General features: G+C 42.6%; 1 protein-coding gene across 2 annotated transcripts in view; it reads right to left on the reverse strand.

The window, feature by feature from the left end:
- The window catches only part of LOC137630373 (UPF0764 protein C16orf89 homolog), a 163,335-nt gene that overhangs the window by 67,897 nt on the left and 79,478 nt on the right, over positions 1–15,960 (reverse strand). For both annotated transcript variants that reach the window (XM_068361806.1, XM_068361805.1), the window contains exons 2-3: positions 7,470–7,571; positions 2,085–2,261 (exon numbers count right to left, since the gene is read on the reverse strand). In XM_068361806.1, the coding sequence (XP_068217907.1) occupies positions 2,085–2,261; positions 7,470–7,518 (226 nt within the window). In that variant the 5' untranslated portion in view covers positions 7,519–7,571. The remainder of the gene's footprint in view (positions 1–2,084; positions 2,262–7,469; positions 7,572–15,960) is intronic.

The following is a 15,960-nucleotide window of genomic DNA, read 5'->3' on the forward strand; positions in this document are numbered from 1 at the left end:
AACTGGAGTTTAATGAAAGATTGAAAAAAAAATAAATTAGTCAATGACTAGGTTAACTAAAATTTAGAAATAAAATTGCCTAAAATTAAATATAACAATCAGGCTATAATGTATATCAGTTCAGTGAGATCAGTGTTACTGTATGGACATAAGTTATGGTATGACAATGAAGCAATATCTAACAGATTTTGTAGATTTGAGAATAAAGCCCTCAGAAGAATATTGGAAGTTAAATGGCAGAATAGGATTAGAAATAAAAATATAAGAGATTACTCAAGTGCCATATGTGGATGAGATCATAATGAGGGGTAGAAGGAGATGGTTTAGGCATGCTCTTCACACTTCCCAAGAGAGATTAGTTCACCAAACATTACCAAACATTCAACTGGGCTTCACAAGGCACTAGATGAGTTGGAAGACCCAGTCCTACATGGCTGAGGACTATGAAATGAGAAGTGGGAGATGATGAATGAAGAAGTATTGATTTAACAGCTCAAGATAGAGACGAATGGTGAAATCTAACAGAGGCCCTTTGCATCAATAGGCGTAGGAGGTGATGATGATGAGGACAGTGCATGTGTACTCAAAAAATTGCACACAAGGAAAAATTTATTTATCATGCAAAAATAATATTCCTAAGAAATGTAATGTTAAAGAGGTCAGGATCTGATTGAAGCAGGTGTAAACAATACTGCCTACTTGCCGTAGTTTTGAAGGTCACAGCTGAGAACTTTGAGTTAATAACTTATGTCCTTTTCAGGATATTGATCAAAACAATTGGTTTTTATAGAGACCTTTGTTTTTTCCAATGTAACTAATCTAGAATTCCTCTAGTTAGAATATAACCACAAAAGAAGCAAAATGGTTTTGGTTGGTCTGTCCTTTTTTTTTTTCATATTGTTCTGCAGAAAATTGATGACCCCTTAATGCATTTTCAAACACTAAATTACGTTGAGCTGGAGAGGCCAATCAGCACACCGTTGCTGACGAAAATTATATGAGGTACTATTTACAACTAGGTACATGTCTGTAGTTAATGTACCTCTTGTGATACCATTCAGCAGGATGACTATACATAAGGGAAGGGAAAATGGGAGAGAGAAGGAAAAATTTTGTTTTTAAATCAGAGGTTAGGAAGCCAGTAGGTTTGAGATTAACTGCATGACGATTACTAGACATTAAAATAAGGTAAAATAATGAAAGACTGTATTACTGTATTTATAGTGCATTGCCCTATAAGGGGACATTACCAAATGTGTTTTTTAAGTGACACACTGTAGATGGTACCATGGTACTAGAGTCTCTACAGTGTTACCTTTGGACCTCAACAGTGTTAACCTACTTGCAGCTTTTTATGTTTCATTCATTCCACTCGATCTCTTTTAACCTACTTAGCAAACTTCTTATAAGATTATACTGCTCCAATTTTCACAACTAATTTAAGAACAAATCATTACAGCATCCCTTAAATAAATCTAAAACTGCTACTCGGCAGTCTTTATACATACATACATACACCAAGGCACTTCCCCCAATTTTGGGGGGTAGCTGACATCAACAAATGAACAAAAACAAAAAAGGGGACCTCTACTCTTTACGTTCCTCCCAGCCTAACAAGGGACTCAACTGAGTTCAGCTGGAACTGCTAGGGTGCCACAGCCCACCCTCCCACGTTATCCACCACAGATGAAGCTTCATAATGCTGAATCCCCTACTGCTGCTACCTCCGCGGTCATCTAAGGCATCGGAGGCAGCAGCAGAGCCTACCGGAACTGCGTCTTCATACTATACAGTATTTTATATAGAGTAAACAAATACAGCAAAAGTAACTATATGACTTTTACTGAAATGAGGAAAGGGAGTGCATCTGTAAATATGGGGGAGGAAAGTCCACCACTATCAGCAAAGCAGTTTTGACTTCTGAATGAGGTCCAATCCACTGAAATTGAAAAGCTATAAAGTCTATTTCATAAATGTCAACTAAAACAGATTTGTCCAATAGAATATACAATACCTGGTCTGCAGAGCATTTTGAACACATCTACATACTAAGTAATATACTAGAAATATTAAAGATACTCTACCATTAAATGTGAGTGACTGAGCTTGGAGACGTAGATCATCTGACCAAGTTAAACTTAGGTCAACAAGGCGATGGGAATGTCCCATGTCCCATGATAGATAAAAGAGTCTCCTCATCCGCCTCATTTGTTCTGGGTATTTAACATAAAGGTGTGGCATTGCTTGCTTCACAATATGACCTAGTAAGAATAAAGAGAAAAAACTATAAAGTTAGTTACTAGCAAATAACATTAATGATAATCAGTTGGATTAAACAAGTTAATGTAAAAAACTAAATAAATGCTATAGGTTTGTATTCTACCTACCCTAAGAGCTACTGAAAATATTTCATTAAAGAAATTAAGACAAACTTAGACAAAAAACCTTAACAGAATTCTATTTGGGAAAGCAGAATTTTAATAAAATATGACAAGTTCGAATGTAATTTGTATTTTTCCTAACAATACAAAAATTTGAAAAGTAATTTGTATTTTTCTTAACAACACAGAAATTTGAAAGTAATTTGTATAATCACCCACCCACTACTTAGCCAAGGGGAGGGGGGTAGCCCGCTACCCAGCTCAGTCACACACCTGTGTTGTGTTACCACTTTTGATTGCAGGTAGGACTTCTTGCGGGATAGGTGATGGCAGGCCAATCTATATAAATAGCTACAGGGTTGCATTGTTAGGGAAAATACAAATTACTTTCAAATCTGTCATTTGTTCCCACACTAAATACAAACATAATATAAACTTTCACTTCGCTTAAATCTATGTTCGATCGTAGACTGGGATTAAGATGTCATTCAATTTCCTCAGTTGATCTGTAGCTTTAGTTGACAGCATAACTTATCTGTACTGAAACGTCGACAATAATCCTGGTTTTTTATGTTATCTGAACTTCATTTAATAATTTTGTAATTTTCTATTATAAATTCAAGATGTATTTTAACAACAGCAATTAACAATTTTTTATTTTGGTTTTGTGTCAGCTGTTTTCAAGGTCACGACGGTATCACGATTATGCTCACATATAGTTAAGAGTATTGTTGATATTATTTAGCTCCCTATCACATAATCCTTGAAGGAAGGAGGAGCACAGGTCCACGAACTCTCTACCAGTTTCTTATCAAAATGTGCATCGAACAACAACAACAGACAAATCAGCTGCTGGCGATGACGATCTGCAGCCATCTACGTAAGCAAAGATATTGAATGTAAATACTAAGTTTATTTTATACTATTGCAACATAATTATAACAACTTAATTTGTTATCAAACCTTACAAACCTTTCCATTTTATACTATATTACAGCAAACCACACTCACAAATAAACAGGCCGCGATGTACTGTAAACATGTTAAGTTGTAAAAATCTACGTTTACAAGTATGGATGTACATTTATTTGTAAAATTAGATTACTTTTTAGGTACTAAATTAAGAACTAAAATTTATTTGTTTTTAAGCTTAAATAGATTCTTGTCAACGATATATTTTTAAAATTGCATTTATAGATAAAATACAGAACTGGGAATAGTTATTTGTGGTTTAGCCTAGTGACAAGTAAATTCAGAGACAAGTAAATTCGACTTACGTTGTTTTTCAACTTAGGTCGCCTCTCCTGGAACCAATTACTGACGTAAGGCGAGGTATACCAGTACCTTGAACTGAACTGGTATTGCGTGTTGTCGAGTATGATCCTGATATACTTCATTGACGGATGGAGTGGGATCTGCAAGTATGCATCCTTGAGATCCAGAGTGCATATGATGTCCTGTGGTCTTACCACTTGTCTGACCATGTTTGCCGTCTCCATTCCGACAAACTTGCTCGGAGCTGAGAGGTTGATGACAGGTCTCCAGCCTCCATACAACTTTGTCACAAAAAAGAGTCAACTGAAGAGGCCTGGGGATGCATCCTTCACCCTTTGGAGAGTATCCTTCTCCAACATGGTCTGGATTTCAACCCACAGGGCCTGCTCCTTTGCGGATCCCTTCACATAGGATCTCCGCAGAACTGGATTCCGAGTTAATGAGGAAGATTTTGAATGAACGGGACGCGATACCCTGACCGAATTATCTGGGGATTGGCCTTCGTAAGCCTAGGATTAGCAGCCATTGGGAGACAGTCATCCTCATAATCGATGTTATCTTCCACCAACAAGCTCTCACCCAAAGGAGCCCGGGGTGGGTCGAATTTGTCAACCAAAATGGGAGGAACGTGCTTGCTGACGCAGAGGAGACCGCAAATTCCTTAGGCAGGCCTGATGGTGGAGATCGCCTCGGAGGAGTTTGTGGTCTTGGAGCCTGAAAAGCAGGGGAGTTAGGTTTCTTACCTGATGGGATAGGCACAGGCATGGCCTCCAGCTTGGGCAGTTGGATCCTGGAAGATTCCCTCTTGTTCGGGAATGGGACCGGATGTCAGCCATGCTGGGTCTTGGTTGTAGCAAGATAATCCCCTCAGGAATGAAGAGGCTCTCTCACTTGAGAAGAGAATCTGGTATGACCTGCAAAAAATGAGATGGATACTGGCTTAGTTCTGGGAGAACGAGTTTGCTTAGGACATGAAGGCTCAGTACAATACCTGGGAAGTTTAGAAGGCTCAGCTTGTTTGAGCTGAGATCGATCATCCACCCACGAAGCACTCCCCCATAGGAGCCCGGGTGGGTCGAAGTTGTCAACCAAAGTGGGAGAAACCTCGCTTGCTGACACAGAAGAGACTGGAAGTTCCTTAGGTAGTACTGACGGTGGAGATCGCCTCGTAGGAGTTTGCGGTCTTGGAGCCTGAAAAAGCAGGGGAGTTAGGTTTCTTACCTGATGGGATTGGCACCAACATGGCCTTCAGCTCTGACAGTTGGATCCTGAAAGATTCCCTATTATTCGGGAATTGGACCAGACGTCCACCATGCTGGGTTTTGGTTGTAGCAAGATGATCCCCTCGGGAACAAAGAGGCTCTCTCTCTTGTGAAGACAATCCGATATGAACTGCAAAAGATGAGATGAAAACTGGCCTAGTCCTGGGAAAATGAGTTTTATACCTGGAAAGTTTAGAAAACTCAGCTTGTTTAAGCTGAGATCAATGACAAGGAGGTGATCTGTCAATCATGAGGTAGCTGACAGTCCAGGACTGTAGAGGAGTCCTTAGGAGGATAATGGAGAGTTTTAGCTGAGGAGCAATGGTCACGAGAAAGTCAGGGACGAACCCTTGCTGGCGAGAGAAGCTCCTGCGAGGGAAGGTAATGATAGCAAGCTGGCGAGGAACGATAACGAGCTGACCTGTGAGGATCTAGAACATTAGAGTAATGATTACTAGAGGGGAAGTGAAAGTCACAAGAAGGTGAGTGACGAACCAGAGATAGCGATCAGCCCTTGTGAGCCATCAGGTGACGAAGCAATGATGAATAATGAGCGGGCGAATGACAATGAAGCGGCAAACACCAAGAGGCTGGCTAATGATGAGGAGGCGGCGAACAATGAGGAGCTCGCGAACAACGAGGAGGGGAACGGTGAGTGGGCAGGGGATGGAGAACACTTAGGTGAGTGACAAGCAGGAGCTGACTGATTACGAAGAGGTTGAGGTGGCAATTATAATCAGGTGAATAGCGCAGAGTAGGTGAGTGATGAGTACTGTAGAGTGATAGTCACGGAGACAAGTGACGATCATGATCTAGCGAACGAACCGCGTAGAATAGGTGAGTGATGAGTAAAGTGATAGTCACGAGGAGGCGAGTGACAATCACAAGGCGACGAGCGACGGTCACTGGGTGACGCGTGATGAGACAAGAAAGGTGAATATTCCAAAGGGGAGTGAGAAGATTGTCGATCCTTCAAAGATCTGAAGAGACGTCTCCTTACAGATGGAGAAGGAGAACGCCTGGAGGGGCGGCGAGGACTACGCTTCCTTGACGAGGAGGAGTGACGACCCTTACAACAGAGGGGGCTTCTGTCAACAAAAGCATGCTGGCAAGAGGGAGATAATACTTGTGAAAGGCGGCGAGGTTCCTCTGCAGGGAGGACTTCCAAAGGAAGGGGAGTCAGCTAAGTGACCAGTAGACATATGGAAAATCTCAGGAACAAGTCACTATGGAGGGCCTCACTCTCCGAACAAGAGAGGTGACCACTCGCAGGAAAAACCTCCCTCGGACTTTGCTTATCCCCCGACGCAAGAGTCGGTTCAGTATGGGGGGGGGGAGCGCAGTCTTTGGCAACAGCAGCAGCTGTAAGTGACGGTGAAGGGTGAAAATCTTCAGCAGCCTGGGATGACACTGAGGAGTCTCAGAGTTCAGTACTCATCGGGGTAGAGGCTTCTACTTCGGCGCAAGCCGGTGTCTGCTTCCTCTCAGCACCGAGGTGGAGAAGCTCTAACATCGCCTACTTTGACGGGGGACCAATCATTCCCAGTGAAGGCCAAACCTGTAAAAGATAAGAAAATGATAAAGTTCCTTCCAAGGGAAGGGGCAGGACTGCTTCTCTAGGGAAAGCAGTCCTGTCCCTCGAACCCTGGGGTTGTCCTCAAGTTAATTAGTCTACATTCGTGTTCGATCGTTCCCCAGAGGAGACCTATTGAGTGGTAGCTTCGGGAGGAGATCAAGGGGTCAAGGAAGAAATTCGAAGTTTCTTAGACTTCGAGGAAGACCCAGAAGGGGAAGAATCTCTCTTAGACTTTTTCTTGCGCTGTCTCCCAAATCTCTCCCACTGGGAGGTAGACCACTCCCGGCATTCAGGGCAGGTGTTGTCCTGGTCACAGCGACACCCTTGGCAGGATTTGTCTCCACTGAGGACATGAAGGTACTGCAGGAGTAGCCCTCAGGTTTGGACATGTCCGCATAATGGATGGCACGAAGAAAAACAATTACAACTGAAAAGAAAAAGCAAATAAGATTAAGTCAAACAGCAAATTAAGTTAGGAAGAGAAGAGCAGCAACGTCTGTTCTCCACCGAGCCAAAAACATAAGTGGTAATACAACACAGGTGTGTGAGTGAGCAGAGTAGCAGGCGGATAATTATACCTCGCTAAAAGTCTTATGATTAGTCTTCCAGCTTTGGAGAAAGCATCCCTACAAATAGCGTAGGGTTTGTATTTAGTGTCGGAACAAATGCTATTTTGATACTTATCTCTGGGATTGGGTAGTTAACCCTTGCTAAAATTTTAATGTCTTGTCTTTTCAGCTTCTCTAAAAGTAATAGCCCCTAATAAATAGCGTAGGTTTCTATTCAAGTTACGGAATAAAGGCATATGATTCAGAAGCAGAGCCCTTTGAAAGCTGGTCAAGGACCACTTTTAAGGTACTAAATTACCCAGAATAATTTCTCATATCCTTAGACAAATATCAAAGATCTTATAAAAAATATATTCATATTTGTCAACATACTAAACTACTATACTGATAATATAAATTTGATTACCTGCTCTCGCTGCAATTTTAATCACAGTCTTCTTCATAGTGTCATCCATTAAATCACTAAGAAATCCTTTACTATATTCAGCAATAACCAAGTTCAACTGTCCTGCAAAAACAAAATCATGAGTACAGTATATACATATCATGGAGCTAACAAAGATTATGCAGCAAATATTTAAAGTAATTCTTATTGTAAAAATCACAAAATACACTTTACTCTAAAAGACTAATCCATACAGAATCTTTATTTATATAGAGAAGGTCCTTGGGTTACGACAGTCTCGAGTTACAATGATTCGCCATAATGAAATCACTGTACAGTAACTCATTTTCAAGTTACTGTACAATGTTTGGTTTGTTGATATGAGGCACTACTTGCTAACGAGGAGAGCAGTTAATGCCATCGCCTGGTAATGTAATATGTTACGTGACACTTTATTATTAGTTCGCCATCTTTGTTTACAATATACATTCGGGATTTTGATGCTACTCTTTTTTAGATCTTCTGCCGAGCATCGTCTCTGAAAAGCATAAGGGAGAGACTTCTGATAACAGAGTGCAGACCAACCAAAAGAATAAGAATAGGGAATTGTTATATGTACTGTAGTACTTATTATCTACTAGTATTGTATTAGTGTAGGTGCACCACTGTATAAGGTAGAGGTATTTGCATGTATTGGGTAAAGTAATTCATGAATGTTAAGGGATTGTTTTCTTCTTTTAAAAACATACTACACATACACTACAGTTTGTATGTATGCAGCCTATGTACAGTATGTTACATATATAAAATTCTCTCCTTTTTAACCCTTTTACCCTCAAAGGACGTACTAGTACGTTTCACAAAACTCATCCCTTTACCCCCATGGACGTACTGGTACGTCCTTGCAAAAAAATGCTATAAAAAAATTTTTTTTTTCATATTTTTGATAATCTTTTGAGAAAATTCAGGCATTTTCCAAGAGATTGAGACCAACCTGACCTCTCTATAACAAAAATTAAAGCTGATAGAGCAATTTAAAAACAATAATAGTGCAAAATGTGCTGGGGAAAAAATAACCCCTTGGGGGTTAAGGGTTGGAAATTTCCAAAGAGCCTGGGGGTAAAAGGGTTAAAGTATATTATGCATATATTGTACAGTTTGTATAAATGTATACATGTACAGTATGTCATGCATATAAAATCCAACTTATGACGCATCATAGGAACAGATCTCGTACGTAACTTGAGGATCATCTGTACTTAAATCATTGGCTAATTAGAGCATATTACTCTGACACAAACGGATGACTATTTAAACATTTACCAAGTACTGAAGAAGAAAAACTTTTTCTTCTAGGGGATTATTATTTTCTCAAGTTGATTATGACCATAAGCCTTCATTTTCTAATTACCACAGAACTTTATCAAATCATTGTATCAACACCCAACTCGAAGGGAAATGGGAAGAAAGAGGGACCATGATATAAGGCAATATTTGGAACCTAAAAATTGCTTCCACCTGTTTGCACAACTTTGTAGGCATTCCCCCACTGGTGGAAATGCAGGGGGACTGCCTATTCTAGCATTTGCAGCCTCAGCTGCTCCCTCTAGGATTATTCCTTCCCCTGGAGGACTTTTTGCCTTTCGTGTCTTTGACAAGAAAGGGCTTAGAAATTGTTGTCTTCCCTGCACTTTTTGTCGTCGTTGTGGTCTGGGTAGAACAGGACTGTTGTGGTGCTGGAGGTTTATAAAGCTTAGATGTTGAAGCCCTATGGAGGAGGGAGTCTTGATGAGACTTTCTCCACCTCTCAGCAGCATGTTCCACATCCTTAGGCTCAAACAGATGGGACCCCTCTATGGAGGAATGTCTGAGCCTATTGATCTCAATGCTAGGGACCTTCTGGTGGAACCTCTCCGCTACTGCATCTCGACGTTTCAAGAGGGTATTTGCTCACAAGTTCGAGACTTGGTGGGCAAGAAACTTGATCGTGAGAGTACCTGAGAGTAGGAAGGTTTCCATAGCTTTCCTGGTACGTTACTTGGAGAAATCCTCGGATTGTATCAGGATACCTAGGAATCCTATCCAGATATCAAGCCACGAAGTAGCTTGCATAGCATACTTCATGACCTTCTCCTGGTTAAGGATCTCGGCTGCCGAGAACGAGACCTACCGGTTGGAGAGTCTCTCAAGAGGGATTCCCCTGGTTAGCTCTTCTAGCGAGTGGTGAAGAGGAAAAGCTGAACTGGGCTCCTCCAGGATCTCGAAGTACCTCCTCTGCTATACGCGAGGAGGTGGGAGGAGCTTGTTCGAGGTACCGGAACGGTTGGAGGAAGCAAACTCGGAGAGCTGCTGGGCGATCTTGTCCCTGGTACTCTTCACCCCTTGAGACCTGGGCAAGGCTGCACTAGTCTTTGAGGGTTTTTGAGTACCAAAGACGCAGTCTAGGACCATGTCTTTGCCCTCTCAAGGGAGGATCTCTGGGTTGGAAAACCCATTGAGAAACCTCATTAGAATCAGAACCTGCCAGAATGCATGTTCTGACTCCTGCTGGTCTCCTCTTGTTGTAGGACTTGCAGCGAAGTCTCCTTCTGTCCCCAAAGGCTCTTCTTGGGGACAGTTGCGGACATCCCCCAAGTAGCTGGCTGGCTCCATTCTAGCCCTAGTGGAGGACTTCGGCATGGTTTTGGAGTCTTTGGATTCCTTCCAGGGAAGAAGGTAAAACTCCAACATCGATGCGTGTGTCATGTCCTTTCTGTTCTCAGACTGCGGGTAAATCTCAGCGTGAAGAGAGATTCCCTCCATTGGTGCGATGGGGGAAGTCTCTCTCTTCGCGTGGTTCCCTAGGTGACGGAAGATCTTCATCCGACAGGGATGGAGAGTTATTCTGAGGAACAGGAGGAACTTGCCTCGATGGTCTGCATTGCATGGAGTCAGCCATGGTTCCATGCCTTAGATCTAGAGATATAGGTCGCTCTGATGAGCGATCAGGAAGGACAAGCTTGAAAACCTGGGTTACGGCTCTGATTAAGGCCCTGAACCAGTGCTGCTGGCTGACAGAAGCACTGTCAGACAGATCCCCTGAAATGAAAGGGACCGAAGGTTCCCTGGGAGGAGTTACTGGAATAGGTGGGTTCGCGTTAGTAGGTAGCTTAGGGATCCTGAACCCCTCTGCATGAAACTGTTTCCCTTCTCTTACAATGCGCGATGGTATGCGCTTGTGGGGAGGGGAATGAGGCGATGGCGACCTTGCTGGATGACGTGCCTAATGGTGCGCATGCTCGTGCGCGGGAGAATATTGGTGCTCGTGCGAGGGAGAATAACGGTGCTTGTGCGAGGGAGAATATTGGTGCTTGCGCGCTAGAGAATGTTGGCGTGCGTGCAGGAGAATCATGATGAGCGTACGGGTGAGCGCACATGGTCTGGCGAGTGCTGGCGCGCAAGTGCGGGCGGCAACATGGTTGTCGCCTCACCTACGAACTTGTGCGCAGGTTTTGCTGGCGCGCAAGATGGCGCACAGGAAAGTGCTCGTGCGCAGGTGATGAGGGAAGCACATGTTGCCGCGCAGGTAACTGGCGCGTAGGAGATCGTGAGCGCAAGGCGCATAGGTGCAGGAGAGCGCTGGCACTCAGGAGATCGTTGGCGCGCAAGAGAGCGCAAGCGCGCTGTGGTATGCTGGCGCGTAGGCGAGCCTGGGCGTGTTTGCACAGGTGATCGTGGGTGTGTGTGCGCATGTGGGCGCGCAGGAGAGCGCTGAAGATCAGGAGACTGATGGCGCGTAAGCGCATGTTGGCACACAATCGCTTGAGGCTGCTGCCCTCTGTGATAGCGAGCAGGGTGAGTGGTGCACCGAAGCATTGTGGATTGATGAGCTGCTGGTGAGCGCTGGTCAGGGCGCGTAGGCGTGTGGTGCACAGGAGGAGAGTGATGGCGCGCAGTACCTCACTTTGGAGGAGCTTTATTAGGCTTATACAGGAACGGCGATGGAAGGTCGGCAGGTCTGTTGGATGGATGGTCGACGTTACCTTTAAAGGGACGACCATCCACTGAAGGAGATCGCGAACGATCTGCAGAGAGGTCCAGGACTGAAGTCACAAGACTGGTTGCAGGTGCAGTGACGGATGATTGAAGATCTAAAGGATCCTCTGCGGGGGACTGCATTGAAGACGTTGAACCAAAGAAGCGCTTCCTCACCGCAAGTGAAGGAAGGCCTCTAAGGTAAAGAGAAGGCGAGCCTGCCGACGGATGCTCCCTCTGGAGGCCGTTGGATCAGCAAGATGACCGTCAGCAGTCCTCCTCCGAGGAGTCTGTAAGTGAACTCCCCCGAGGAAGAGAAACACTAGCAGGAGAGACCGATGATGAACTTAGTTTCCCCCTCCGAGGATAGTCAGGAACGGGGGAAACTAAGTTGGCAGCTACAGTTGTAGAGTTTGGAGTGGCAGAGGAGATGGGTGATGTCGCATAAGACACCTCTGACACAACAATGTCGACAATAGTCAGGGGATCTATCTCTGACGGCGACAACGATTGCTTGACAGAAGCACCCATGCGGATGAACTCAAGCAGTGCCTCCTTGGAGGGCGAACTCGTGAGCCCGAAAGAGGACCAAATCTGAAATACGGAAGTCAGTGACAAGGCCTCACCCGTGGGGAGAGGTGGTGCTGCTTCGCTAGGGGATGCAACCTCATCTCTCAAGACCCGGGGTTCGTCAGAAATAAATTGGTCTAGGCTACTACTCGACGGTCTCTCGAAAGAGACCGACCGAGTAGGAGCTTTGGAGGAGGTTTGGGTGACGGAAAAAGAGGCCTTGGGTTTTCCTCCCTTCGAAGCAACCTTCGAAGGAGAAATATCCCGCTTGGACTTCTTCTTCCGCCGTCGCAAAACCTCTCCCACTGGAAGGAAGACCACTCCCTACACTCACTACACTTGTTAACACTAATACACCGTTAACCTCTGCAAGAAGGACAAAGGGAGTGAGGATCAGTCTCGACCGCCAACATAAATGTTCCACAGGGGCGGTCAGTGTCCAGGGCAGGTGCGCATGGTCGCAGAAGTCAACTTCACACATACACTCAGTCTAAGAAAAAAGAGAAAACAAAATGGTGTTAATGGCTGCCAATTGTCGGCGAGGATGAAGAACAGCCAAGCCGAAAGCAAAGTGAGCTCAATCACAGGTGTGTGACGGGGACCAGTAGCAAGCTACCCTCCCTACCCCCCCGCTAACTAGCGGAGTAGGTAGTTAACCCTTGATAAAAATTAATGGCTCGTCATTTCAGCTACGCCGAAAGTAATACCCCTATTAAATAGCGTGGTTTGTATTCCAGTTATTGAACAATTTAAAATTATGCTTATTTCAATAAATCTTACCAAACATTCATTGTGCTGATTTCCACAGTCAGGAATGTAAGCAATGATGAATAATAGAAAAAGTCAGTGAAATCTACTCTGAGATAAGACATCAATACCAAAATAATACGTTAGATTCTTACTCTGGACTTGATAATCAGACTTATGTCCCGAGGGAATCTGAGATTGACAGGCAACTTCTTCTCTAATTTCATTAAAACACCGAGAAGAATTACATAGCTGGGGACTTCCTTTATCTTAAAAGTATTATCCCATTATAAGGACTACAATCAACCAAAACCAAACAAGGCATAGTCAAAAGAACCTCTCTAAAGAAGTACAGGTAAAAATCTAACCACTTTAAAGTACAGTACCTTTATTCTGTACCTAACTTCACCACTTAATAAAAGTAAACTATGCTAAACAAAAAGCAAAAGGTATTATGATATGTTAAAGAGAGAATGTCTTTGGATTTTGGATGCCAAACATAACACAAATTTGGAAATAATTTGTATTTTTCTTAGCCATATAAACCTGAAGCTCTTTACCGTGACGATAAAGTCTGGCGATAGCTGAAACTATCTGTAAAACTTTTAAGCGAGGTGATACTCCCCTCTGCTGATTAGCGCATGGGAAGTGGGAGGTGTACTCACCACCCCGCTCACACACGCAGTAGCTAACACATGCCACTTTTCAATTGCAAGCAAGACTTTTAGGGGGTATGTGAAGGGGGCCAGTGTGTGTAAAGAGCATCAGATTTGTATGCTTAGGAAAAATACATACAGTATTACTGCCCTGTACTGTATACTGTATGTTTCTATTTCTTTAATTTCTCCATGAGAGTAAATTTTATGTTTATATATATTGGTTTTATTAACTCCACAAGCACTACTGGCATATTCCATTAATCAATAATGTATATAAACTTTGTGTATTTCCCTCTAAAATATAGTCTTGCTGTATGCTGTCAAAGACTAGGTCTTTGGCAATTGAAGAGCCTTCCATCAATTCGATTCCTTTTGTGTTCTTTTTTTTCTGAAGGGGACAGCCTTGACTTTTTTTATTTCATTTTCTGTGTACCATAGGCAATAGTTACAGTACCTTTACATTTATCAGAGGTTTAGCCTTTCTTGAACACATTTTATTCTATGATAAAAACCAATTAGATATGATATACAAAAATTTCATTACCCACCTTCCTACACAATACCCAATCTAGTATATGGAAATCTCATGCATGAGCAGATTAGAACTCCATTGGCTTCTTTGGAAAGTTGGCTTATTTTGTCCCACACCAGTAACAGAGTAGATATTTACTGTAATGGTTCAAGTACCATTTTTGTTGGAAAAAAGTTTCAAATTTGATTGAATCATATCAAAACCTATTATAAAACCTACATCTAATATCTATGCTCATTTATAGGCTTAAAAGCAACATAGATTAGCTGCAAATTAATATATAAGAATACTCAATTCAGACTGGATTAATGAACGAAGAGAGATCTACTAGGTCTTATTTAAATTGCATCAATTCAATAATAAACATGGAAGACTCAACACATCCAGACCAGTCTAAAACTGAAGCTATTTTAAAACATTTAAAATGAAGAAGTAAACAGGTATGCTAGCCTCTACTCGGCATGGGGCCAGGTACTGAAGTTGAGAAGTTAAGGGTTGTCCAACCAGTATGGCTATTCATTGAGAACGTTTTGGATGTAGCTCACTGTAGCACAATATTTGCAAATTGATTTTTACCAACATTTTTTAACATAACCCTACTAGGCTATACCACTAGTTAAAACCTCATATCCTAGTTCGGCAGTTAAGAACTTGGAAAGAAGCTAGTTGGGAAATATGTTATTTTGATAATAAAATAAATTTTTGAATATACTTACCCGGTGATTATAATAGCTGCAACTCTGTTGCTCGACAGAAAAACTCTACGTAAAAATTCGCCAGCGATCGCTACACAGGTAGGGGGTGTACTCAACAGCGCCATCTGTCGTTCAGATACCCATTACTCATTGTAAACAAAGAACTCAATTTTCTCCTCGGTCCACTGTGTCTCTATTGGGGAGGAAGGGAGGGTCCTTTAATTTATAATCACCGGGTAAGTATATTCAAAAATTTATTTTATTATCAAAATAACATTTTTCAATATTTAACTTAGCCGGTGATTATAATAGCTGATTCACACCCAGGGGGGTGGGTAGAGACCAGCAAAATATGTTTACATCATATGAGCTAAGAATTTTTATTTCATTTTAGAAGTTATCAAAATAACTAAACAAAATAAATAGGTACCTGGTAAGGAAGTCGACTTGAACAATTACTCTGCCTTTTTAAGTACGTCTTCCTTACGGAGCCTCGCGATCCTCTTAGGATGCTGAGCGACCCCTAGGAGCTGAAGTATCAAGGGTTGCAACCCATACAACAGGACCTCATCAAAACCTCTAATCTAGGCGCTTCTCAAGAAATGACTTTGACCACCCGCCAAATCAACTAGGATGCGAAAGGCTTCTTAGCCTTCCGGACAACCCAAAAACAACAATAAAAACATTTCAAGAGAAAGATTAAAAAGGTTATGGAATTAGGGAATTGTAGTGGTTGAGCCCTCACCCACTACTGCACTCGTTGCTACGAATGGTCCCAGAGTGTAGCAGTTCTCGTAAAGAGACTGGACATCCTTAAGATAAAAAGACGCGAACACTGACTTGCTTTTCCAATAGGTTGCGTCGATTATACTTCGCAGAGATCTATTTTGTTTAAAGGCCACGGAGGTTGCGACAGCTCTAACTTCGTGTGTCCTTACCTTCAGCAAAGCTTGGTCTTCCTCATTCAGATGGGAATGAGCTTCTCGTATTAACAGTCTGATAAAATAGGATAAAGCATTCTTTGACATAGGCAAAGATGGTTTCTTAACTGAACACCATAAAGCTTCAGACGGGCCTCGTAAAGGTTTAGTTCGTTTTAAATAGAACTTAAGAGCTCTTACAGGACATAAGACTCTTTCTAGTTCATTTCCAACCATACGATAAGCTTGGAATATCGAACGATTTTGGCCAAGGTCGAGAAGGCAGCTCGTTTTTGGCTAGAAAACCAAGTTGTAGAGAACATGTAGCTGTTTCAGATGAGAATCCGATGTTCTTGCTGAAGGCATGAATCTCAC

Source organism: Palaemon carinicauda, chromosome 38, assembly GCF_036898095.1.
Source record: "Palaemon carinicauda isolate YSFRI2023 chromosome 38, ASM3689809v2, whole genome shotgun sequence".
Lineage (NCBI taxonomy): Eukaryota > Metazoa > Arthropoda > Malacostraca > Decapoda > Palaemonidae > Palaemon > Palaemon carinicauda.